The 27,935-nt window shown below is 38.4% G+C and overlaps 1 protein-coding gene across 3 annotated transcripts in view; it reads left to right on the top strand.

The window, feature by feature from the left end:
- The window catches only part of RAB27B (RAB27B, member RAS oncogene family), a 162,044-nt gene that overhangs the window by 127,764 nt on the left and 6,345 nt on the right, over positions 1–27,935 (top strand). For 2 of the 3 annotated variants that reach the window (XM_044774758.2, XM_014846842.3), the window contains 4 exons: positions 17,104–17,275; positions 18,906–18,991; positions 23,431–23,534; positions 26,549–26,672. In XM_044774758.2, the coding sequence (XP_044630693.1) occupies positions 17,123–17,275; positions 18,906–18,991; positions 23,431–23,534; positions 26,549–26,672 (467 nt within the window). In that variant the 5' untranslated portion in view covers positions 17,104–17,122. Of the gene's footprint in view, positions 1–1,815; positions 2,073–17,103; positions 17,276–18,905; positions 18,992–23,430; positions 23,535–26,548; positions 26,673–27,935 lie in introns of those variants that run through there. The other variant, XM_014846849.3, reaches the window with a different exon arrangement.

The raw sequence follows: 27,935 nt of genomic DNA, 5'->3' as shown, positions 1-27,935 counted from the left end.
ATTTGGCCTCTTTTTGTGATAATAATACCTACCAAAATGTGCTCAGATTCCAGCAGGAAAACCTTTTGCTTAGCTATAAGGAACCCCTCGCTTGCAGTTAAGGTCGCTGGAACCTTAGGAAATAAGACAGTGAAAGAAAGATATCTGGATTTTCCTTTTAAAAAGTTGATGGAAATGATAAAGGAGGAGTATTCTTTGATGTTGGGGAAATGGATGGATTCCGAGGAATTTCTTAGAGACACAGACCTTCTGTAAACGGGGAAGCGTCAGATGCAGCAAATGTAGTCTTTGTGTCAGCTTACTGTGAATTTTTTCTCCCAAAATGTTAACATTTACTTTCAGTATTTTGACTTATTGTAGTAAATTATGATATTTGTCTTTTTGTTCAAAAATACCAGAAAGTAAAATGTGAATCTTTAGTGGAAAATGGAATCATGTTTTTCCTTGGGCAAGAGTGGACTTCAGGCGGGCAATGTTGCCGAGATGAGATATAATATAACCTCTTCTCTGTTCTTGCAGCATGCCACAAGCTTTCCCTCAATTTAGGTCAACTCTGGAAAATACGGGCAAAGCTCATTTCATAAGGCCTGTCTTACAACAAATCTTAGTTTATAAAAACTCCAACTCTTGGCATTTATTTCTTTGCTGAAGTCATGATTCTTTCTCAGTGAGCATAGTCGCTGTGGATATGAACAGTTAAGACAGTATGTTTCCACATGGAAGTCCCTGTCTCAGTTTGGGGCAAAGTTGGACAAAAGCATAATGCAAAGTTCTGAGTAGCACCCTTTTTTTTTTTATTAAGGTTATGAAAGTTAACATCCTTGTGAAATTACAGCTGTACATCATTATTAGTCATGTTGTGGGTACACCACTTCACCCCTAGTGCCCTCCCCCCACCCCCCTTTCCCCTGGCAACCACCGATCAGTTCTCTTTGTCCATATGTTAACTACCACCTATGAGTGGAGTCATACAGAGTTTGTCTTTCTCTGTCTGGCTTATTTCACTCAACATAATGTTGAGTAGCACCCTTTTGATAAGTGTAATTTCAGTAAGCACTCACACTTTTGAATATTTCATGACTTTTCTCAACCCTAAATTATTACTAACCAAAAAATGTTCACCAACTCTAAAGTTAAAGAATATTGTAGGACAGAGAGCTGTATTGCCGTGTCAGGACTCTCTCCATTGTCAGAAACTTAGGCTCAGAGCAGGCACTAAGAAGCTGCTTTCTGCTCTCTTCTGGTTAGACTTTAAAATACACCAAACAGCAGGGAAAGGTGGGCATAATTATAAATGTCTTCCTGCTAATGATAACTTTTCTTTTCTCACCAATAACAGTTGGGGGCGAAAGTTGTCAAAGACAAAATTATAAATATTTTATACTGGAAAATGCTAGGTGACTTTAAGACATGGTCAGTTGATTAGGTCACTGCCAAGAAGTAAACAATAGACCCATTAAAGCTGTAATTAGTCATTGTTGACATCTTGTATTTTTAATCAGAGCTCCAGCAGGGGATAAAGTGGCTGAAATAATCTAGTGCTTTGTTAAGTAGAAGTAAAACTACCTTTTATAAATTTAACCATGCCTTTTCCTTGGGATTTCTACACCTCCTTTGTTCTACACCTCATTTGTCACCACCAAATGAGAAATTTGGTGACTTCATTTTAGGCTATAAAATAACCTATGTTAGTTGATTATTTTGTTTTTGGTACATTGTGTCATTGTATTTTTTTTCTGGTTCCCTATTTCTTGGCAAGTCAAGTGTGGAGGGGAATTCGTGGTGACTGAATGCATTGAATCAGGTATTTTACAGACTTCCAACTGTGGAGAAAGACCTGAAGATAAGAAGTTAAATAACTTGCCCATGGCCACGTGGTTGGTAAATGGCTAAAACTGAACTTATAAACCCAGGACTGTGGACTCCAGCATCTTACCATTACACCACAGTCAGCACTTGATCTTGCAGATCCAAGCTCATCAGCCAAGGCCCCCTCAGAATGCTTCTGCTTCCATCTAAGCCAAGTTTTCCTGCAGTCAGTGACACTGGGCGCCCATTCTGCCTCCAGACCAGTGAGTGCTCCCCTCATCCAGTCCCTCTCTCTCCCCTTTCTCCATCAAGCTCCAGCTCTCCTCTCACCTCCTCTATGAAGCCCTCCTGATTATTTCTGCTCCCACCTACACCTCCATTTATGAGTTTTTCTCTCTCCTCTGAACACCTGTTAGACTTAGAGCCTTAAATTTTTTGGTGTAGACTTCATTTCAAATAACTTGTGAGATGAAGGGACTTAACATTTGTCTATTTTCTCCCCAACCACATAAGGGTTAAGAACCACGTATAATAGCCTTCTTTATTTTCTATTCAGCCTCAAACCTTATGTATTGTAGAAATAAAATTCCAATTTAGAAATTTCAATTAACATAAGCACCTACATAATGTCGAAAGAGCCCTTGTGAGACAAATAAGCACTTTCTTTGGACTAACTCCATTCTTTGTAGATATAATCTCTCTTCTCCAGCATTTGTTAAGCTCATAAAATGCTTCTGGTTAAATATCAGCAAAACAATGACCAACCAACATTCTTTTCCTAAAGAGGTCTTGGATTTTTTTATCTTTCTTATTCTATGAATTACCTAGAATTATGTTTAAGTGAGAAAATTGTAATCACGTGGCACTCATCTTATTTTCATGGATATTTGCCTGTGAACTCATAGATGCTGTCTAATTTGGCTTCCTTAGAGGGAGGCAGACTTTGTGGGGAGATATTTTGGTTAGAAACCCTTTCTCAGATAGTGAAGCAGAGCAGTCAGAGTTTGGCATGACTTCCTCAAAGCAGCAGCCAACTGGAAAATGAACCCAGTTTGCAAGATTATGAGGCCAATGTCTGAAAACTTAGTAAAACATCTTATTAAATGAACATCTATAACTTAACACCGGATCTTTTTCCATGGGGAGACGTTGTTTAGGAGTAGAAGATTCAATTTACAGATATACACTTAACGTCCTTTCATGTATCAAATACCTCTACGGAGAAAAGAGATGGATTGACCGACATCGTAGAGGATGGCATGCTCTTCTCATGATGAGGGATAGGAACAGTCGAGATACTGGTGCTGGTGCTGCTTGGCCTTTTGAGGCAGTGCCTATGGTGGGAAAAGAACCATTTTCCCAACTAACCACTGTCTTAGGAAAAGATATGTCTTCATCAATGTGGTCCACTCTTCTCTCCTATTACCTTTAGTGTGAGATTGAGGTTACCTCCTGCTGTTCAAACTAGGAATCATCCATCGGCAGTGGGGAGTCTCTGGGCTAAGAGGTGGGGCAGTGGTTCTCAAACTTGGCTGCGCATTGAAATCATCTAGAGAGCAATGAAAAAAATATTAACACTTTTATCTCATCATCAGGATTCAGATTTACTTGGTTTGGCATATGGCCTGGGCATCAGGTAATTTTAAAAGCAGCCAAGTTTGAGAACCGCTAAGTTGGAAAACCCATTTTCTGGTCTTGCTGATTGATTTTAGGGAGGTGTTGGCCTCTTTGCGTATACTTACTAATCTCCTTTATTGCATCACAAGAATTTCCAGCCTGAAAGAGATATAAGATGTCAAAGATGCTTTCAATATAAAGCTTTGTATAATTTCAAGGAATTTAACTTTTACTCTTCTTGCTCCCAGCTGAAGTCTTGGCTAAAAGGACCTAGGAAAGTGTAAAAAAAAAAGGTATAACTCCTTTATAAATAGTAAGTCATGCAGCCCACTTATGAAGACAAGTGGAATAGCTTTTCAGGTCAAATACTAAATCTTTCAAAAAATTCTTGTAGCTTAATTTGTTGAATCCAAACATTTGTGCAACATGTTCAGTGCATGTAGTATATGTGTTTAGAGTGAGTAAAATAATGTTTTGGGGCTACTAATTTTCAGGGAAACAAAATTTAGAATATGTGAAGGAACAAAATTCTATGTAGCTGATAAAGCGTTTTAAGGGCATTGTAATAATGGGTCTCAGCAAAAGAAGGAATCCACTGCTGTATGCCAAGCTTTGCTGATCACAATCAGCAAGAGGAAATTGCTCTAAACTGTAACAGGATGGAACTAGATAAACTGACTCCTTTCTTGATCAATGGGTTTGTCTATACTAGAATGAGTTGCTGAAGGGGGTTACAGAGTCTCGACCTTCAGGAGTAGTTTCCTATAGATGTTTGTCAAGGTAAAGAATGATGATGGGAAAAAATGGCTCCCAAACCTGGCTGCTCTTCTCTTGTCGTTTAGTGGGATGTTTCAACTCCAGGTTCTGGGATCTGCCTGGAGGGATTCTGGCTCAGCCTTTCTGGAGAGGCTCTAGAGTTTGTCTTTGTAAACCTCCCAGGGAATATTGACCATCAGTCAGGGTGGGGACCCACTGGATTGTGTGTGCACTCAAGTTCCATTCCAGAGTTGTTTCACAGGGTCCTGATAACTAAGCGGCCCTGCTGTTTCTCGGTGATTTTCCATTACTCGGTCCTGATTGGTGAGCACATTTGCTCAGTAGGTGGGCTATCAGGACCCTATCAAATATTGAATAGTCTTTAAATAAGACATTATTTTATTTGTGAGAATTAGGCTCATAGAGTATCCTCTACAGGCCCTTTCCGTTAGGTTTCAGGAGAGTATCATTATTTGAATACACATGACACTTATGAATAAGTGGCTTCATTATAAACAGGTATTAATTAACACCTACCTAGTGGAGCTAGGTCAAATCAATTATTTTTAAAATAAAATATAATATTCTTAGCTTGTTGGGTTTTTAAAATAATAACTTTATTATTTTTTTTCTCCCCAAAGCCCCAGTACATAGTTGTATATCTGGTTGTAAGTCCTTATAGTTCTTCCATGTGGGACGCTGCCTCAGCATGGCCTGACGAGCAGTGTGTAGGTCCACGCCCAGGATCCGAACTGACAAACCCCAGGCTACTGAAGTGGAGCATGCGAACTTAACCACTTGGCCATGGGGCGGACCTCCAGCTTTACTGAGATATAATTCATATACCGTAAAATCCATCCTGTTAAAGTATACAATTCAGTGGTTTTTAGTATATTCACAAAGATGCGCCACCATTACTATATATATCCAGACATTTTCATCATGCCTCCAAGAAAACCTCATATCCACTGGTAGTCACTCCCCATTCCTCCTCTCTACATCCTCTGGCAAACAGTATATTACATTCTGTCTCTATGGGTTTGCCTCCTCTGAACATTTCATGTAAATGGAATCATAAAATATGTAGCCTTTGCTTCTGGCTTCTTTCACTTAGCATAATGTTTTCAGGGTTCATCTGTGTTGTACCACATGTCAGTCCTTCATTCCTTTATTTGGCTGAGTAATATTCCATTGTATGGGTATGCCACATTTTGTTTATATATTCATTCACTAATAGATGCTTGGGTTGTTTACAGTTTGAGGCTGTTATGAGCATTTTTATGTAAGTTTTTGCAGGGATATATGTTTTCATTTCTTTCGGATGTAGGCCTAGGAGAATAATTGTTGTGTCTTAGGGTCACTCTATGTTCACCTTTTTAGGAAGTAGCAAACTGTTTTCCAAAGTGGCTGCACCATTTGCGTTCCCAGCAGCAATATAGGAGAGCTGCATTTCTCCACAGCTCCCCCAGCACTTGTTATTGTTCGTATTTTTATTACAATCATCCTAGTGGGTATGAAGTGGTATTTCATTGTGGTTTTGATTTGTACTTTTCTAATGACTAATGCTGTCTTAGCATCTTTTCATGTGCTTATTGGCCATTTATATATCATCTTTGGAGAAATATATCTATTTAAATCCTTCATCCATTTTTTAATTGGGTTATTTGTCTTTTTATTATTGAGTTGTAAGAATTCCTTATATAGTCTAGATTCAAGTCCTTTGTCAGATATGCGATTTGCAAATATTCTCACCCAGTTTGGGGGTTGTATTTTGCCTTGTTTCTTTGTGTCTTTTGAAGCATTAAAGTTTTTAATTGTAATGAAATCCATTTATCTATGTTTTCTTTTGTCACTAATTCCTTTGGTATTATATCTAAGAAACTATTTCCCAATCTAAGGTTATAGGTATTTACTCCTACGTTTTCTTCTAAGAGTTTCATAGTTTTAGCTCTTACATTTAGGCCTGTGATCCATTTTCTGTTAATTTTGGTATATGGTGTAAGGCAGGAGTTCAAATTCATTCTTTTGAAAGTGGCTATCCAGTTGCCACTGCACCATTTGTTGAAAAGCCTATTCTTTCTTCATTAAATTGTCTTGGCAACCTTGGCACAATTGACCATAAATGTAAGAGTTTATTTCTGGACTCAATTCTATTCCATTGATCTATATGGCTACCCTTAAGCCAATGCCACACTATATTGATTGCTGTAATTTTGTAATAAGTTTTGAAATTGGGAAATATGAATTCTCCAACTTTGTTCTTAGGTCAAGATTATTTTGACTATTCCATTTCCCTGGCATTTACATGTGAATTTTAGCATCGGCTTATAATTTCTGCCAACAGGCAGCTAGATTTTGGTAGTGATTGAGTTGAATCTGTAGTGATGTTGGGTTGTTTTAAAGATTAAATGTATTCGTCCTTAGTAATTTGTGCTTAGAATGATGCCTAATATACAATAAGGCAATGTAACTGTTGTTAGATAGCATTCTATTATCATCTGAGTTGTCACAAATACCTTTTCTAATAGTTTGATACTTTTGTTATTTTTGCTACAGTTGTCTGGTGTGCAGCATTTTTGTCTTCATAGTCACAAATTGCTTTCTCTGGTAAAAATAATTATATGTATATGAAAATTCTGTTAATTGGTACATTCTATTAGAATCGCCTGAGCATGATTCTTACCAGTCATAAAATCCTACACGGTAACATTGTAGAGAGGCATGAAGTTTCTAATTTTGAATGTCATGAAGCCTTTAACTTGAGTAATACCTAAAAATGCTCTTATTCCAAGCCATAAAAGTGGCTTAATACACTGTAAATTGGGCTAGAAGCCAACTTTTTCTTTAAATCATCAATGTGAGCTCTAGGCTAATGTGTACATTTAAAGTGAAAGTTCTTCTTTGGTTCACTTGCTTATTGCAGAGACATGTCAGCATCCACTGGGCTTCTTTTGGAGATTTTGGAGGGAAATGCCAAAGCCAGGCCTTGAAGTTGAGTAAGTTAATGTTAAATGCTTGAAACTATTTTGCAGCAGGAGCCCGCCCAGTCGGGTAGTGGTTCAGTGCACGTGCTCCGTTTTGGCAGCCCAGGGCTCACCGGTTCGGATCCTGGGCACAGACCTATGCACCACTCATCAAGCCATGCTGTGGTGGCATCCCACGTACAAAAAATGGAGGAAGATTGGCATAAATGTTCGCTCAGGGACCATCTTCCTCAAGCAAAAAGAAGAAGATTGGCAACAGATTTTTAACTCAGGGCCAATCTTCCTCACCAAAAAGAAAAACAAAACAAAAACTATTTTGCAGTGGGTCTAGAAATACTGCAAAGGAACAGACAACAAACGCTTCAGGTACAGGCCAGTTCAGTGAAAGACCCTCTCAGGTGTTATCAAGATATCGAAACAATCTTTATTGTGGTAATTGTGTGGCTTTCTTTCAAAACTGGAATTTGTGAGTTTGAGGTAACTTATACAGGAGGTCTGATATAAAATAGGTATCCTTTCCATGGTGCTATCTTAGCTATAACAATGTCTATTATTTAATTTTGTAAATCCAGAAAAATAAAGGCATATATGTGAAGTGAAATTCTCAACACTCTAGAGTTTTGTATCACTGAGTGTTTTTAATCAAAAAAGCAGAATCCTGGGACCGGCCAGATAGCATAGCAGTTAAGTTCACGTGCTCTGCTTCGGTGGCCTGGGTCTGCCATGTGGGATCCTGGGCATGGAGCTATGTGCTGCTTATCAAGCCATGCTGTGGCTAGCAACCCACATATAAACTGGAGGAAGATGGGCATGGATGTTGCCTCTGGGCCAATTTTCCTCAGCAAAAAGAGGAGGATTGGCAGCGGACGTTAACTCAGGGCTAATCTGCCTCAGGAAAAATAAAACTTAAAAAAAAAAGCTTAATCCCCATAAGGGAGACAGAACATGAGATTTATTAATCAGGTTGGACTTTATGCCAGCAAGATGAGCTGACAGATCAGTGACAACATATGTGAGATTCAAGGCCTATGCCCACAGTGTGACCCTGGACATATTATGGGACTGTGCATGTTTAAGTTTCCAAGAAGGCTATGAAGTTCTTTTTAAAGAAGTTTTCAGTTTATCAACATTTAAAAATATTCCTAAATTACCCTTAACCTATAAGCACAAGCCTTTAGAGAAGTTTCTCTGAATGTGAAACAGCAACGTTGTAAAGTACTATTTTGTTCCTGCTGACCATTTACTCATCTGAAGCCAAAAGCCCTGAATCACTTTAACTAACCCTGAGATTTGGGGCATGTCTGCTAAACAATATTTTTAAGCACATATCAGTTAGGGGTTTGCTTTCTACCCAGGGATATCTAGCTTCAGGGATAATGCTAGGCCATAGCTCTCATGTCCTTCTTGGCAAGATGCCATTGGAACACCTGTCAATATTGTGCTTCAACTGGGGATGAAATAGCTTTGTGCTCGGCTGGCTCCTGCTGAGCTGTAATGACTCAATTGTAGGGAAACACATGAAAAGCATTGATCTGCATGGTTCCATATTAGGAAACAGAGTGATTGAAAAGCTCTTTCAATTCAGGTAAAAATGTCTTAGATCAGGGAATAGCCCTACCCTGGCCCTGATTTTGAGGATTATTGGCAAGCTGCACGGTTCTCAGTGAGAATACTCCTTGAGCAAATTTGGGTTTTAGCAACTTCAAATCCAGAATTCCATGGTCTGCTAGAACTTGATCCCACAGCTCTATGTTCTCTATGGGTATCTAGAAACTGGAGTAAAACTGGAGAAGTGTAAGAACTCATGAACAAGGAAATTGTAGATATAACTGAATTTAGAAGATAAAGAGTAGAGGTAGAGAGGCTATTCTGAGGGGAAAACTAATGGTAGTAGGAAATAGGATTACTGGACTATAGGCTGTCGTATGAAAATTGAAATAAACCCTTGAGCTAATAAGACCAGTACTTTCATTGGTTTTCCAAAGCCTTCCACAAATAAGTACAAATATGCAAAATTAGAAGTGTCAAATAGAAAAATACGTATCAAAACAGAGGGAATTCTAAAAATCATCTGAGAGTAGTTTGTAAAACTCCATAAAGTACATTTGAACTCCGAGATGAAATGGTTAATGTTCTACAGAATTACAACTTTGCAAAATTGATCCTAGTGGAGACAGGACTAAATGGATCAATTACCAAAGAAGAAATAGAGAAGGTAATTTAGAAAACACCCCACAGAAAATCTCCAGGACAAGATGGCTTCACATAGAAATGCTTTCAAATATTTAAAGATCAGATAATCTCAATGATACTTAAGCTACTCCAGAGCACAGGAAAAAGAGAAAACTTTCATATTCTTTCAGTGAAGTGGATGTAATGTAAAGCTCAAAACCAGAGTGCTTCAAAAGCAAGATAAATCTTGCTTATTAATACTGATGAAAAAATTAAATAAAATGCAAGAAACAGAACCCAACAGCACATTAAAAGATAATACATCATGAGTGAGTAAAATTTATTTCAGAAATGTTGCTAAAGATGTTGCTATATTAGGAGATCTATTAATAAAATCATGCTAAGGAGAGAAGTCAGAAGATCATCTCAACGGAAGAAGAAAGGCTAATTGACAAATTTGGTATCCTCATGTTAAAAGCAGCTAGCATCTTGCTTAATGGGAAAGTACTAGAGAATTTCCAACTAAAATCAGGAACAAGGATGCACACTGTCTCTACTACTTTTTAGCTTTATAATAGAGGTGAAAAAGTGAAAGTAGACACGAGAAAATAAACAGAAGCATAAGAATTTGAAAGGAAGAACTAAAACCATACCTATTAATGAAGGATATGATTGTACATCTGGAAAATTCAAAATAACGAATTGAAAAACCACTATAATAACAAGAAAATTTAACTAAGTGTTGGGTAATAAAATCAATACACAAAAATCTTTGTATAAACAACAAAACAATAGCAAACAGATGACAGATGAGTCTCAAGTTACAAAAGCAAACAAAGAAAATAAAATACTTAGGTGTAAACTTTACAGAAATATCTAAAACCTGTATGAGGAAAACCACAAGGCAATCCTGAAAGTCATGATAAATGACTGACCACGTGGAAGACACATTTTTGGATAGGAAAATTCAATATCATAAAAATGTTAAGAAGAACAATGAGGAGGGATAACCCTTTCAGATATTAAATATTATATGCATAATCATATTTAAATTGGTGTTGTATGAAGAGACAATCAGACCAGTGGAACAGAAGAGAAAAATCTGGAAATAGACCCAGTTAGGGTCTATTTCCCCTTCACCAAAACAACATCAACAACAAAAGTCTTTGGATGGCATAAATACCACAAGCAAGGTAAAGAGATAAATGGGAAGTATTTGCAACGTAACAGAGTTTTAATATCCCTAATATACAAAGAGATTCTAAAAATAGAACAGATAAACCATTTTTTAAAATGGACAAGCAATATGAGCCTTCCATTCACTGAGAAATACAAATAACCCTTAAACATATGAAAAGATGCTTGACTTAGATCATTGTAAGAGAAATACAGGTTAAAACAGTATTAATATATGATTTTTGACCTATCAAATTCTCAAGAAGCCAAATGTTTGACAACCTCTTCTATGGTATGCACAATGTCAACAGTGCTAAGCTGAGCAATCTTTAGAGATATGCATTAAATTATTCATGAAAAAAAATGTTTTGATGCCTGGTATCTGCTACAAAATAATCTGGTAGAGGGAGAGTTTTGGGTACATGAAACAAGATTGACCATCTATTGGTAATTTAGAAACTGAGCGATCAGTATATGGGGGTTCACTTCTGTTCCCTCAAATTATGCATATTTTTGAAATTTCTTCTAATAAAAAGGAAAGAAAAAAAGGAAAAACTTCATATCATTTCTACAGATACCACAGAATTAAGCCAAAGAAAAAAAGTGTTACTTTAAAAAAAAAAAAGCATCTAGAGAAATAAGATTATTTATTGGCTTAGAAGTAAGTTTAGGGGGCCAGCCCAGTGGGGCAGCGGTTAAGTTCACACGTTCCGCTTCTCCGGGTTCTCAGGTTCGGATCCCGGGTGCGGACATAGCACCACTTGGCATGCCATGCTGTGGTAGGCGTCCCACGTATAAAGTAGAGGAAGATGGGCACGGATGTTAGCTCAGGGCCAGGCTTCCTCAGCAAAAAGAGGAGGACTGGCAGTAGTTAGCTCAGGGCTAATCTTCCTCAAAAAAAGAAAAAAAAAAGTAAGTTTAGTATGTGAAAATAATGATATATGGATGGAGAGAAATCAATTTAAAGCTGGCTTGTGTTAGAATTTCTACCCTTTATTTTCAGGGTGAGTAAGCTGAACTTCAGAGCTCAATCAATTCTTGGTTTCTCTCTGTTACATTAGATCCTTTGATCACAGAGTGAAACAAAATGGACACTTTTATTTTTTAAAATAGATTTGATTGCTCCAGTAGCCAGGTAGACTACTGTCAGCTTAAATGAAAGTTGTTTGATTAACTTGATGTTGATTTATATTTACAATTTGGTTTGAATCTTCCGTATAGGCTCATGTCCAATAATTCTAAATAGACTTTAAGAAGAATTATCTTTGGGCTGGCCCTGTGGCCGAGTAGTTAAGTTTGCACTCTCTGCTTCGGCGGCCCAGAGTTTCACTGGTTCAGATCCTGGGAACAGATATGGCGCTGCTCATCAGGCCATGTTGAGGCAGCATCCAACATGCCACAACTAGGGACCTACAACTAAACTATACAACTATGTACTGGGGGAATTTGGGGAGAAAAAGCAGAAGAAAAAAAACAAGAAGATTGGCAATAGTTGCTAGCTCAGGTGCCAATCTCTAAAGAAAAATAAAGAATTCTCTTCAATAAACCTTCCTAACAGAGCAAAATGCTGTAGAAAACACTAAAGAAAATTTATTTGTAAAAAATTGACTCCTCCTTTCCTCCCTCCAGAAAATGCCTTCTGTTTTACTCATGCAAGGCCACAGGTCCCTAGAGTCCTTCCACTGTCCTTAGTTCAACTCTAACTTTCAGAACATGAATGGTGGGGGAAGTAGTATTTCAAGGTCAGTTAACGAGAACCACCTTCAGGCTGTCACTCAATTAAGTGCTTCCTATGAAAGTCCCAGATCTCAAAATGTACCTACTGGAGCCCAACACAAACCCATCCAATAAAGATAAATGAAGAAATGTTAAGTGTCTGTCCATTTTATGCTTGACGGCTTTATTCTATTGAAACCGTCTACACTGAATGCAAAGTAATCTCACTGATACTTTACTTGTCTACTATTTTAAACTTTCCGAAGTGCCTTAAGAACGTTAGGTTTAATAATGTTTGTTAATTAATTTATTGTTTATTAATTTAATAAGTTTAAGTCACAAAGTCATGACATTCTTAAGATTGTTAGTTGGAGAACTAGCAAAGAACACCGAAGTTTGCATGGGCAAGTCCATCTGTACAGTAGTCATCCACATGTATCTGTGGCATTTGTTAAGTTCTCCAGTAGAGAAAGCAGAGAATCTGCTCAGAGCCACGGAAAATATCATGCAAAATAAGAGGGGAACGATGAGTGTGTGTTAGACGAGCAAATGGATGCTTTCACAGAAAACCCAGTTCTCTGAGCCCTGACCTATTCAACTGACAAGTTTATATGCTCTCCGACAGCACAGATCTCACTTTCAAAAATTATAGTCCCTCTGTACTTTCTCTTTTCCCAGGTTATTTCAAACTGCTCCTCTGAAGGTATAAATATTCTATTTTGAGAAGGTTTTTATATTCTTGTGCAACTTAAAATAGATAAATGAGCTCAGGAAGCCAGACCTGGAAAGTACCGTGGTGAACATTTAATCATTTAGTCTAAATGTTCACAGATGAAGAAGGAAGGGGAATTCTAGTCCTGAACTCGGAGGGACACCACTTCCACCAATTCCTGAAAGATTAATTTCATTAATCGTGACGTTTGCATGGCTCTGAGAAACTTAAATATACTTATACACTGAACACATATGTATTGATCTCCTACTATATGCCACCAACTGTACTGGGCTCTGTGGATCCAGCAATGGACAAAGGACATTAAATTCCTGAGCTAATGGAATTTACATTGAACAAGAATGAAGCAGAACAGAGCAAAAAAAGACAGAAACTATGGGCAACCTCATTTGAGATATTCTAACTATGAAAATTATGTGACTGTCAACGCCCAGAGAAATGAGTATTTCCTCCATAGAATGAAAACATTTCTACTTTCTACCTATCTTACCCACTTTTCATTTCAAATTATAAGGAACAGTAATTTTGGATTTTCCTCTGTTGGGAACTGTCACCCCGCAAGTCACATAACTTCTCTGCACATGACTTCTCATCGATAAACTGAAGGTTAGACCACATGATTACTTAATTTCCTTCTACCTTTAAGATTTCTTCATTAAACAGAGCCTCATGGGGATTTTAGATTCTTTTCCTTACTCTTCCCAGCCCCTTACCTTCCCATGAAGGGCTCTGAGGATGACACTTCAGTTTCTGTATCTAAAAGACCTCCTGGCTCTTGTGGTATAGCTTGTGACACAGTGATAATGGCGGAGTGTCAGACCCATTTCCTGAAACACAGCAATCTAATGGCTTTTTCTTCCCTTTTAGATCCATAGAACCAAGAACTGACAAGACCATCAATCATTGTGCAGGAATAAACAATACTGCTAAACTTGTCCTCTTTTTGATCCTTCCCAGATCATTTTTTTAGCCCAGTTCTTGGAAAAGGAAATCTTGCCAAGGCATTTATTTTCCTTTGTGGTGTTGTATTTGCTGTGCCGAGGATAGAATATTGAGGTCATATGATTTTAGGACTCAGAAAAATCACATGGCAATAAAAGAGGAACCAGACTAAATGCAAAAGAATTTTCTTCATGAGTAGTGATATAAAAGTGAGAAATAAAATTCATTTTCAAAAGAAACTTAGAGACGAACTCTCTCATGCCTAGGTTAATATGTCAATTTCTTTAAATAGTCTACTGGAGATACTAAATAAAAGTTTTTCCATAATGCCAAGCTTTGCATTCATTTCGGGTGGACTTTCTGTTAAATGCCACAAAGGGTCCACAACTCTTCATACAGAAAACAGTGAGTGTGGGCCACAGTGGAATTGATCCATGTCAGCCTGGATTGTTCACTCTAGATTAGAGTCTGACTAGGAGGCAACCCCATATTGCCCCAGGCGGGTTTATGTACCAACAACAAAGAACAACTTGGCTGCAGATCAGGAATATGCGGCAGATGACGTAGTTGGCAAGCAGTGAGTCTTATTCCACTAGTGGAAAGTGATCTCCCTTGCAATAATCCTGTATCTCCTCTCCTCTTACCTAATTCCTCTCTATGCTATAAGGTTAAGTGCAAGTTCATCTTCCTCTACAAAATCTTCTCAGACACTGCAGTCCATGAAGGTTGCTGTTTTGTTTGAACTAAAAGCATGACTATTTCACTCATTTATCAATTAATCATGTTCCATCTTGCAAGATTATATTTTCTTGCATCCTTTATTAACTTTTAAGTGTATGCATGCCTTGTCAGAAACTAAATTATGAATTATATTTTTTGAGTTTTCATCTTTGGGCCTGATACCATATGTTGAAGATATTTAACTAGATTTGCTCAAGACTAGCCTTTCTTGACACTGCCACAAAAGGTATTGCAAAAAACATAGTTAACTTTAAGCAAAATTTTAAAGTACGCTGTTGTATCTGTTGACTCTATTATTTTCATTTTTGCAGGGATCCACAGTATCCTCCAACTTTATCTTATATTTAGGCAGTGGCTTCAGTTTCTTCCCTCTGATCATCAAGGCTTATGCCCAGGGAAAAACTTGGCTTTAGTCACATATCTTAGAATGAATATTAATTTCTTTCTTTTTCCAAGAGAATTAGCAGTTTCATCCAATTCTACCAGTGAAATGATAGACTTTATCACCCTTCAGAAGAGTTTCACATGAGCAAGTGTTAGGGAGGGTGGGGAGAGAAGAAGGTAGAGTGATAAGTAGAGTGATGGTAGTGGTGATTGACCTTAAATGAGGGCAAGTCAGACTGCGTCGGCAGCAATCTCTTCTAGTAGCCCATTTGGCTCAAAGAGTAGGAGCAGCAACGTCTTCAACTACACAGTAAGATCTTTAGAACCATCCAAACTCAGAACCAGTCACAGCGAGACAGTCAATCAATGCAGACATTTTCCAAGAAGAATTTCACTTCAGTAGCTGAGATGTCTGTATCCTTTTATTATGGAAGGCTGGTTGTTGATGGCTGCTGAGCATCTCTTCCTGAGCAATGATTATACTTTGGATAGATATTTAAAAAGAAAAAGAGAACATTCAGGGCCAGCAAACATCCACCCTGGGAGTCCTCAGTGAAAAAAGTATATTATAGAGGAGGAAAGCTTTAGCACAAAAGTACGTATTGGCAGCTCTCAAAACACCTTACCTCCAAATACATTCATTAATTAAAGAAACATATGCCCATGATAAATTTGGTAGGACTTAGCAGCAGAATTTTAGAAAATTCTAATGTAAAAAAATTGCAAGTCTTCTGAATGTAATGATTCTGATTTGCGAAGTACCTGATTAGCATCTTCATGATTATTTATTCAAAGACTTGAAATCTTCTAGTTTTGACCACTAACTAAAGTGACAATGTAAAAAATAAAGTTTTGTTTAAATTGATGAACATGTGCATGATTTTCCTACATGTAGAAAATGATTAGAATTACCTAGCAATTTTTAGATATGTCCATGGAATAGCCTGTTGTTGAAATTTAATTTTCATCACTTCAGAATTCCCAAAGAGTACAATGATTTCTGGATCTGTAGAAGTGAGGGAATTAGTCCTCCTTCTCACATAGCAAGGAGAGAAATTTCCCCATTCTAGGAAAATCTTCATAGGCCTTCATGTATATAAGGATATGACAAACATGTCTATAAGCCATGAATCAGAAAGTTGTACTAAATAGCAAATCATTTTGCTAAACTCAGGAGTGGAAATTTCACCTAGTGGGTGATGGTGTCATTGAAATGCATGTGGTGGTAGTCTTGGTGTCATTACCGTTGTAGGTGCATCCTCACCCATAGTCAGTGTAACAACAGAAAAAATAAGGCGGAGGCAGGAGAGGTTAGGGCACTGGAAGAAATGGCCAGTGACACGGTTCCTTCAGTCAGGAGAAATATTAGCAGAATTATGCCTCTTAATACCACTTCCCCTTTCTCAAGGCCTGGAAAATACTCAGCAGACTTGCCAAATAGAGCAGATTTGCCATTGGAGAACAGAGGCTTTGTATTTCAAAACAGAAGATTTTTAAACAGTGATTTTGAAATGATTTCAAATCAATATTTTTAAAGGTTGTCATACCAGTTGTTAAATTTTAAAATTAAAAAGGAATATTTTGTATGCACATAGTACAAAGCTCATCTTGCATGATTAGATGCAAAATATTTCCCCAGGCTTTTCTTCTCGACTACCTATATAGAATTTCAGTCTCTCTCTAGCGTACCTGTGTCATCTTGAACAGGTTTTTCTATTCCTGGTGACTCTTCTCTTCCTAGCACCATACTCCTGATCCCAAAGGGCCCTAGCTTTAAAACAGAAAGTTATGACTTTTTACTTTAAGTTCTATATTGCTGTAGCAATGACTATGGTGGGTACCATATAGCTTTTTGTTCTGTATTAACTGACATGATGTAAAAGATTTGTACAGAGTGAAATACTAAATGTGCCCTGACTCCTGAAGCTGCTCCAAACATGTTAATTCAGACTTTGGCAGAATAGAGGCATTTAAATTTTTCACCTTTATTTTTTGCCTTTGTGTTGTGTTTTGAAGGAAGACGAAGGAAAACCAATTTTAATCACAACATACTATTGTTCCTCTCTTACACAGGCCCACCAAGACCATCACTATGACCGATGGGGACTATGATTATCTGATCAAACTCCTGGCCCTTGGAGATTCGGGGGTGGGGAAAACGACATTTCTTTATCGATACACAGATAATAAATTCAATCCCAAGTTCATCACAACAGTAGGAATAGACTTTCGGGAAAAACGTGTGGTGAGTTTTTAACCATACTATTAAACTTGTTCTTGATTTCCCCTATATAAAATAAGAATAAGAAACTATGTTTATTGGGTTTCAAGATGTCTGTCTTTTATCATATGAAATTCATAACCTGTCATGTAAATTTACTTTAGAATATTATTTCTTCTTACTCAACTATAAATAACGTTTTGCTTAGAAAAATATTGAGTGGCACCATCACTTGTCTCCAAAAGTAGACAGGGCAACGAAAATAAATAATTTATGGGTTTATATAGTGTGTTTACTGTGAATTCTTAAGGAATCTTTCAAAACTTGAATTATTCAGGATCCAAAATCATTAACTCTTGATCTGAGTTAAGTTCCCCAAGAAGAACAAGTGTTCATTTCCCTACTCTCAAGAAAGAGGTTAAAAGGATGATTGGCAACTAGCTGGAATATAAACTTTGTAAGTTCTTGCTGCATTTTTATTTATGTGTAGTCTCAGCCATCAATCACTCGCTTGTTATGAACAGAATGTGAGACCAATCCATGCTATTTTCCAAGATAAAGGAGTTTAAGTGAGAATCACAACCACTTCCTTCTCCTATGCTAGACGCTAATGACAGGAATGAGGATATTGTGACATGTGAGACGTGTAGCATAGACACATGAGCTTAGCCAGATTTACTGCCACCCAAGGTATTCTTGATTGCCAACATGGCTGTGGCTTCCAGTTGATGTCACGAATCTATTCATTCCTCAACAATTGGGGGGAAAAAACAAAAGAAGTGGTGGTTGAGAAGTTAAATCATGGTTTCTTATAATGTCCTGTACCTTATCTGAAAGTCAGTACATTCTAGTCTATGTAATCTTGGCAAACTTGGTTCCAATCCCTGTAGGGTTTTCCTGTGCCTTCTCCCATCCCAAATGCCCCTACTGATGGAGGTATAAGTCCTTGCAAAGTTTTCCCTTTAAAACATTTTCACTAAACCATACTTAGTGGAGCTGATTAAATATTAAAATTGCTAGGCTTTGCTTAAATAAGAAGTCAAAAAGATCATAATTTTAAAAATGTAAACTTTTCTTTAAAAAGCCCTTGAAGAAATGGCTAGTAAAGGAAGACTTGAAATAACCTGTGTAAACTCATTGGGAAATTCTGTGGATGTTTCACGGCTAAGTCATTTTGAATGTCCAATTCACAGTATAAGAGGTTCGGGTATTTGTAGACCATTTTACTGTTTTAAAAATGCTCTCACATCAGTTATTTCATTTCAGTTTGCAGTAACTCTGTAAAGTAGGAAGAGATTATGGGTCTCAATTTCCGGATAAGAAAATAAGGTTCAAAGAGGTTGAATGAAAAGTTGTTGTTCAGACCTAGAACTTGGGTCCTAAATCTAATGTTTGCTGCCTCCATGAGGAAATGACAGAAGGTGTCTAATTTAAGTTTGCAGTATGCCTAAATCGTGTTGAAAATCATACTTGTACTTGACATTTAAAAGTGAGAGTATATGTGATACTTCTGGAAAAAAACAGAGCAAATATTTATTCTGCACTATGAACTTTGATTATAGTAATTGCGAAAAAACATGCTGAGTGAACCCAGAGAATTTGAATGTGGACGAAATCCAAAGCAGTATCAACTGATGAGAATTGTATCTTTCAGGTTTATAATACACAGGGACCAAATGGATCATCAGGGAAAGCCTTTAAGGTGCATCTTCAGCTTTGGGACACTGCAGGACAAGAGCGGTAATAGTAAATTACTTTGTTTCTAGCCACAAATAGCTTAGAAAAGCTTATTTTAAAGTGAATGCTGTATGTGAACTTGTAAATCAGGTGATATGCAGCTCTTCTCCTGGTTTCAAAATAGACATTTGTATCAAGAAATAAAAATAAATTATTTATAGTTAATTAACCATAACTAGCATTGTGTGTTTGGTGCAGATTTCAAAAATCTCTAGGAAAATTCTTGTTATGTGTTGCCTTTGTACTTTCCAATAGGGAAAAAACTTCTCCAGAATTTAACTGACTTAAAGTGGGAAATTAACATCATTACAAGTGCTACTTGAAGAGGCAGTTGAAAGAGAGGGTGTTAAGATCTTTTTCATCTCTTTCCATTCTTCCACACAGCCTGTCTCCTGCCATTTGACTGGCTTTGTCGTCTAGGATTTTGGTCACGCCATTGCTCTCCAGCAGGAAGGTTTTACTCCCTTTCTACCTTCTCTGATCCTCTTCTTTCACCAGGCCTGGCTCATATTTCACCTCCTCTGTGGGGCCTTTCTGAACATTCCAACGGAAACAGACTCCCTTTCTTCTGAACTCCTACAACACCTATCCTAATATCCCTCAGGTTACTCAATTATATGCCACCTTGTAATAAGGCAAATCTCTTATTTTTTTCTCTAATTGCTGTTCTTTGATTCACTCATATAATTTACTCAATTATATGCCACCTTGTAATAAGACAAATCTCTTATTTTTTTCTCTAATTGCTGTTCTTTGATTCACTTGTGGCCTTCTCACCCCAACAAAATTGTCAGCTTTATAAGGGCAGCGACCATGCTAGATTTTTTAGCATCATCTCTGGTATAGTCTCCAAGATGAGAGATAGTCAGTAGAAAGTAGCATTGATTGCTTTAAGCTGGAGGTACTATTCCATTATTTTATGAAAGTATATTTCTTTGGGATCCAAGCTTTCAAAGTGCTAAAGACCCCAAGCTAGTGAAGCCTTTCAATATTAGATTAAATAAAATTGGCACTAGACTGCCAGAGAAGATATTTAGAAGATGCATACCCCCAAATTCTGCATCGCATGTCTTAGAATGTTTATGCTTGTAAACACTTCAGATTTTGAAATGCGTCCAAAATGTTCTCACTTTCACTGAGCATAAACGCCAGGAGAGGTGGCGGGCCCTCTCTGTTAGCTTTTTTGACTGTGAATTCCATTTACACACATCCTTCAACACTGCTAGTTCTTCTGAAATCATTCCTCACAAGAATCTCTGTTCATATGTCAGTTTTGTTGTCACAAAGATGTATGTTTTATAGACCAATTTAATTCATTTTTGAAGAAGTTATGAGAAAATGTGGTTCCATATGTCTTCGCACATGATATGTCAGCCTAGCATAATGGCAGGCTTCTCTCATCCGTCCCCTTAAGACAGCTGCTCTCTGAGGGAGACGGGGAATACTCGGGACAGTCTTAGTAACACCAAGGTTATTCATTCCTTGAAAATTTTGTATTCTGTAAATATAAGAGGTAGCTAAGCAACAAGATAAACAATGCCTCACACCTCAATCCTGTGCTTGAGGACATCTGGCAATATAATCTATGTAAGAGAATGGTTATTGATAAAAGTGACATTGTGGGAAGAAGGAAAAAAATCATACCCCTTATGTAAACCTATAGGATACAAGGCAGAGCTCTTCCCAGGGATGGAGAAAGAACAATCATATGACCCTGGGGTCTGTTTTTTATGAGGGCCTAGCTTTCTCCACCCTGGGGACAGAATGAAGTCAGTGGGTGAAGCTGGAATGCAGCTGGGAACTTTTCCCCTGGAGTAAACTGTGGGAAGAATGGGGGATGGCAAGGGTACTGAGCAGAGTGGTCCAGGATATGAGCCTGGTTCAGAGCAAGAATGTCCTATCCATCTTGCTGTGGATGCAAAAGTGTTTGCCCCAATGAGATGCATACCACAAGCGTGTTTTTCAGTAACTTTGTCAAGTGCTGTGAGCAATGAGAGGGGGATAAAGCACGGTCTTGTCCTCAAAAGACACACACAGACACACACACACTCTTAGGAGGAGGACTGAGAGCAGACGATTATGGTTGAACTAGCCACACTGCTGTGGTTGAGTAGGAGACAATTTTGTGAGTACAGCTAGTCCCCAAAGAGAGAGGACCATTCAGTAGAGTCACTGTAATCTCTGTGAGCCTCCAGCGACTGGTCGGAGCAAATCCACAAGAAAAAAATGGGTAAAATTTTGGCATTTCATAATCATCATGATTATGCCCTACCAAAGAGATCCTAATATGGAAATAAATATTTGTTAAAATATCTCTTCTCCCTGCTGTGGCATTAGAACTATTGTTCTCTAGTGAAGGCATTTAAATCTTTAATAATTTTATCTCCTTTGCTATTCTCTTTATTTCTTTCTCTTAATATAATAAACTTTCAGTGAATAAATACTGTGTTTAGGGCCATGCAAATATAATGGATAGCAACTTAAAAACGCAGCTCCTTTGCTCTTGGAGCCTATAATCCAGGGTGGAATTTGGACAAATAACCAAGAATTGCAATATAGCCTTTGGACAGCAACAGAAAACAAGGGGTGATAGGCAGATGCACCAGGAGGAGCCCATAACCCGGATGTAGGTGTTGGGAAGGCTGCTTGAGGAAGTGGTATTTCCTCTGATACTGTCATATATATACTCATATGCAATGTATGAGGGAGTCTTATCCAGGCTAACAGGGTAGGAGGCAAAGGAAGCATTAAGGTGGAGTTACCGACAGAGGCAACAGCATGGGTGAAAGCCCAAGGGAAAGAGTGAACTTTCTGAGAACTAAAAGAAGATCAGCATGCCTGTGGGTAGTCAAGAGATGAAGCTGGATAGATAAACGAGGGTCCGTTCATGCAGAGCCTTGACAGCTTATTAAAGAGTTCAGTCATTATCTTAAGAGCAATGCATCATTAAAATGTTTTTAGCAGAGGATTTAAATAATCACTAGGAAGAAATCAGAAAAGAAGAGGATCCCAAACAAAACTGGAGACAGGAAGCCTATGGAGAAGGCTGTTGAAATTATCCAGGTGAAAGATAATGGGTTCAAAACTAGAGTTGTGACAGGGTAGCTGGATAGAAATGAGAAGGTCAGGAGAAATTTGTTGATTGTTTGTACACAGCAGGTGAAGGAGAAAGAGGCTTTGGCAACCAGGAGGATGGCGATGCCATGGACAGAAAAAGAAATCAGGAGGAGGGGCCAGTTTGGTTTTAGACACATGAAGTTGGAGGTACCTTAGTTTCCTCCAAGTGGAAATATCCAACAAGTAACTGGGCACACAGTGTGAAGTGCAGGAAAGATCTAGACCTAGAAATTTGGGGTTCAAAATATAGGTGATAACTGAGCCAGGGAAGTAGAAGAGATTACTCAGCGAGTGTATTTAGCATGAGAAGGAGTCGAGAATAGAACCCTAAGGAAGCCAAAGAATCTTCAAGTAGACGGAAATTGACCAAAAATTAGGAAGATATTTAGGATAAGAAGGATATTTCAAAGTTGTATACCTTTCTAAAAGCTCATGGCCAAATTCACTTCTCTATGATTATTACCCAAATCTTCTCTGGTCCCTATGTGTGGTCTCAGACTTTGCCCATTCCTGACTTTAACGTGGATCCTAGCACATTGTCAAGTTCACTGAAGATGTTGGGGTGGAGCAGGGAGGAGCAGGGTAGAGAAAGTCTTTCCTTTGCACATGATAGACTGTATTCTTCAAAATCCTCCTTTAGAGATGAACATTCTTGCCTTCTGTCCCCAACTGCTAAATCCCTCTGACCTTCCCTCAGTTTCCTCGTCATCTTCCTCTTCTGCCTTTCTTCAGTCTTCTCTCTTCGTCAGTGTCTTTCCACAGATGCCAGCTGAAAGCTCAGTTTTAACCCCAAACAGTGCTTACACAAGAGTTTTTGCACCAACGTTGTTTTTCCCTACAAAAGAATCCTAGTTCCAGCTGCCATCAAGTTGGGGTTTTCTGCATTAATCACAAGCATTCATTTTCAGGCTACCTTGTGCCAAGCTTTCTTCTGGGCACAGACAAGGGAGATTGAAAAGTATAAGTTAAAGTCCCCATTCTAAAGTGGCTTACATTTTAATTGTGAACCGCAAGATGCCCACGATCCAACAAGAGAAAGAGTCCAAGGGGCTGTGTAAGCAAGTGTGTGATTGAATGTTATCAGTTCTGTGTGTATAAATGCTATAGAACATAAAGCTAGAATGTGGTCTTCAAAAAAATCTACAACTAGATGTTCTCTCCTGACCCTTTGTCAGTCTTTCTGCCCACTCTCCCCTTCTGTAGGATAATCTGTAAGGGATGCGATGGAGATTTCATATTTGAAAGGGAAATAGAGTTGTTTGTATTGTCATCATAATACATATGTCAACTAATGTTCAGAACTACCCACTGTGTTATCTTGGCAGATTCCGGAGCCTCACCACTGCGTTTTTCAGAGACGCCATGGGCTTCTTATTAATGTTTGACCTCACCAGTCAACAGAGCTTCTTAAATGTCAGAAACTGGATGAGTAAGTTGCACCTAGTAACTTGTGTTGGCCGCTTTGGGACCCAACAGCTGTATTTGCTTGTTTGCCTCTCCAAATGAAACTGGATTGAGTACCAGAGATTGACCCTGGGAAGTCAAGAGTTTAGTGTTTCCTATGTCACCTTCAAAGTGCTGGCCTTTATGTGGATCACTCAAGGAGGCTTGGAATTTTATTTTCCTTTGACACTCTTAGAAGAAGCGTATGTGGCTTCACCTATATTTTAGGTCATTATTATTGCAATTGAAAGACCATTTATTCCACTTGTCCAGTAAGTCTTAAAAGACATCTTACAACTCCATGAGCTACTACATCTAACTTGGAGAGGACACAGAGAAAAACAGCAGTGTTTTCTGAGACAGTACACTAGCACCTAAAAAGTGTGCCCTTCCACACACGTTAACTCGTGGATTAATTAATGAATGGGTTAATTAGGTTAGAAGCTTCTCCAGAGAAGACCAACCACATGAAGATGGTACAGTGTGTCAGTCAGTCAGCTCACATTGAAATTTTACCTTTTTTCTTTTGGTGAGGAAGATTGGCCCTGAGCTAACCTCTGTTGCCAATCTTCCTCTTTTTGCTTGAGGAAGATTGTCACTGAGCTAACATCTGTGCCAAACCTCCTCCATTTTTCGTATGTGGGATGCTGCCTCAGTGTGGCTTGATGAGTGGTGTGTATGTCCATGCCCAGGATCTGAATTTGCAACCCCTGGACTGCCAAAGCAGAGTGTGAAAACTCAACCACTATGCCACTGGGCCAGCCCCAACTTTTTTTGAACAAATGTTCAAAAGTGAGGAAGCCTTGTATAGAAAAATCTATAAAATTTAGGTATATTTAAAAGTTAAAAGTAGCCTAATCAGTATTAAAGCCAGATTGATGTATGTTAGAATAGAAGAGTAGTATTTGAATTTTCTTTTATTTTTTAATTGATGTAGCACTAAAGAGAATATTTCATTTGCATTTTTTATTAGAAATATGAATTTTTATCCTAATGGGATATACAAGCGGTCCTATGGGGCTGGTGATAGTCTTGTCATTTCTAGATTTGTCAGGGCTGTCTGTGGCCAGAGTGGTTTTTTTTTTTAAAGATTGGCACCTGGGCTAACAACTGTTGCCAATCTTTTTTTTTTTTTCTGCTTTATTTCCCAAACCCCCACCCCGGTACATAGTTGTATACCTTAGTTGCAGGTCCTTCTAGTTGTGGGATGTGGGATGCCGCCTCAATGTGGCCTGACGAGCAGTACCATGTCTGCGCCCAGGATCCCAACCCTTGGCCGCCGCAGCAGAGCGTTTGAACTTAACCACTCGGCCACAGAGCCAGCCCGAGAGTGGCATTTTTTAAAAAAATTGGATCATGCTATTCTCCTGCTCAAAGTCCTTCTAGGACCTCCTGTCTCACTTGAAATGAAATCCAGAGTTCTTCACCCACCTTCAAGGCCATGGTGATGAGGCCTCAGACTCCCCTCAAATTTGCTCTTGCTCTGTGCCCCAGCTCACTGGCTGCTAACCAAACACCTCTCCTACTGTTCCCAGAACGAAAGCCACAGTTCTGCCTCAGGGCCTTTGTACTTCCGAGTGCCTTGGCCTTGATTTCTCTCCTCCCACTTACAGTGTGTGCTAGTTCATTCATGTCCTTCAAGTTTTTGTTCAAACCTTATTTATCTCTTGGGAGAAGCCTTCCCTGACCACCTCATCTAAAATAGTGTCCTTCATTATTTTGTATCCCCTCAATACCCTATATTTCCCACCATCACTGCCACCACCTGACATTTCATTATATATTTGTTTGTTTGTGGTCTTGACTCTCCACCATTAGAATGTGAGCTCTGTGAAAACACAGACTTTGTGTTCTTGTTCCATCACAAGAGCCCAAAGCCTGGACGAGGGTCTGGCACAGAGTAGATGCTCAAAAAATATATATTTCATATGATTACATATTATTTATAATTAATAATTAGTATCTATAACTGTTTTAAATATGAGTTCAACACAGTTGCTACCATGGGGAAAAATATCAACCAATTCTGACTTTCTTAATTTCTTCTCCAAATGAGTGTTTATCCTAGGATCTGTCTCTATTTCTTTTTATTATTATATTTGTGTATCCAAATTTTGGTGGTATTATTAGATTCTGAGGAGATAATAAGATTATCAGATTCCTTCAGAGAATGATTTGTCCATCCTTTTTCAAAGCAGACAAGACTCTTGTTTTTAAAAATTTCCAGAAGGATACTGTTGGGATTTAAGATCATTAATTGCCATGTCTAACAACACTTTAATTTCTAACACCCAAATAGTCAGTGTTACACGATAAGGCTTTGTCTTCTTTCTCTGGCTCAGCCAGGTTGCACCCAGCATGCCTTGAGATAGACATTAAGGTAGCCCCTGAAATCTTGAAAAGAGAGGTTGACAGGTTTATCACTTCCTTCCTCCCTTCCATCCTTCCTTCCTTCCTTCCCGCTCTCCCCCTCTCCCTCCCTCTCTCGTCTTTCTTCTCTCTCTCTCTTTCTTTTGAACAGTGTTTCCTGGAGAAAAGAGAAAAATTACCTGTCTTAAAATAATTTCTACATGAATTTGTGGAGGTTCGAAAATGTTCTGCTCTTATATCATCACCTTGGACTTCAGGAGACGGAAATGTAGCAGCCTCCTAAAGGAAGGAGCGAACCTGTGCCTCTAACATCAGGTTCTAGTATCTCCACTTCTATCTGAGGAACAAATGGGATGAAGCATCATGGCCGCCTCGCAGGGCACTTCCCCAGATGTAGATGAGCCCTGATAGGTGCTTCATATAAATTATTATTAATATTCACCATCTGCAATTTGTGAGGCATTATCTCCACTGCAGCTGAGTAGAGTTAAGTAACTTGGCTAATATCACGTAACTAGGAAGCAGCCAAGCTGGAGATGATCGATTAGATTAGGAATCTAAAGTAGGAGCAGTCATTTGACATCACTTGTTTATAACTAACTTGCTGGTTCCATCTGCTTTCTTTCTAAGGCCAACTGCAAGCAAATGCTTATTGTGAAAATCCAGATATAGTATTAATTGGCAACAAGGCAGACCTGCCAGACCAGAGGGAAGTCAACGAACGGCAAGCCCGGGACCTGGCTGACAAATACGGGTAAGTCAGTGACAGGGAGATGTTATCTGACCTTGCACACTGCTGCTTAGTAATGGGATGGGGACATGAAGTCGATACCAGGAGAAAAACCCTTGTATCAATGTTTTAAATCAATTACTTAAGAAAAATAGCAGCTAACGTTTACTGAATACTTACTATGCGCTAACAATTGTTCCTAGATTTTAACTCATTTAACCCCTTATAACCATATATAGGAGACCTAAAATTATCCCAATTTATAGATGAGGAATTGAGACACAGAGAGATTAAGTAACTGATGGAAGGCCACATAAGTAGCAAGTGGCAGAGCTTGAATTCAACCCAGCAGTCTCAGATCAATACCCTCTACTGCCTCTCAGTTGATAGCTGTAAAACTCTGAGGAATAATACCTGATATTGATGTAGTATTGAAATCTTTATCCTAACCAAGCTTAAGTGGCAGATTAAAATAAAATTAAAACCACTCCATGCGGGCCCGACCCCGTGGCGCAGCAGTTAAGTGGGAACGTTCTGCTTCGGTGGCCCAAGGTTCGCCAGTTTGGATCCCAAGTGCGGACATTGCACCGCTTGGCACACCATCCTGTGGTAGGCATCCCATGTATAAAGTAGAGGATTATTGGCATGGATGTTAGCTCAGGGCCAGTCTTCCTCAGCAAAAGGAGGAGGTTTGGCAGCAGTTAGCTCAGGGCTAATCTTCCTCAAAAAAACAAAACAAAACAAATCAGAAAACACCGCATGCAATCATAAACTGATTTCCAAGGCAGACTTTGTCATTATTTTTTAAGTTTAAAGCAATTTCATCATATCTGCCAATTTTTTACTGAAGGATTTTCCCTGAGAGCTTTAAAAAGGAACATGTCTTCTTGAAACTTGATTCCAAATAAATATAGACTGTATTCGCATGGATATCCTATTCAGTGCATGCTTAATTTCTAAATCAGATTTCCAGATAATTGATTGGAGGGAAGTAATATTTTAATGGTAGCATTGATCCATAATTTACACATTTTTACCCTTGTTTTGGAAATAGTGATAATGCCTTGGCATCAAGTTCCTGAGTACCTTCTATATCAGTTTCTTTGCCCACAAAACTGGTTATGTTCCTATCAAAGAGCAGCCCACTGATATTTACTCACTGCGGAAAAACAAGGATGCTTTCCCACTTAGCCAGCAAAATCATGATTATTTCGCAATCTCTCAGCCAGCCATGCTTTTGCATGTGTGACTCATTTGTACATCTTGTTGTATGTTGTCTAATTTCTT

This window comes from Equus asinus, chromosome 7 (assembly GCF_041296235.1).
Source record: "Equus asinus isolate D_3611 breed Donkey chromosome 7, EquAss-T2T_v2, whole genome shotgun sequence".
In the NCBI taxonomy this organism is placed as follows: Eukaryota; Metazoa; Chordata; class Mammalia; order Perissodactyla; family Equidae; genus Equus; species Equus asinus.
This window is presented reverse-complemented; position numbering and strand designations above follow the sequence as displayed.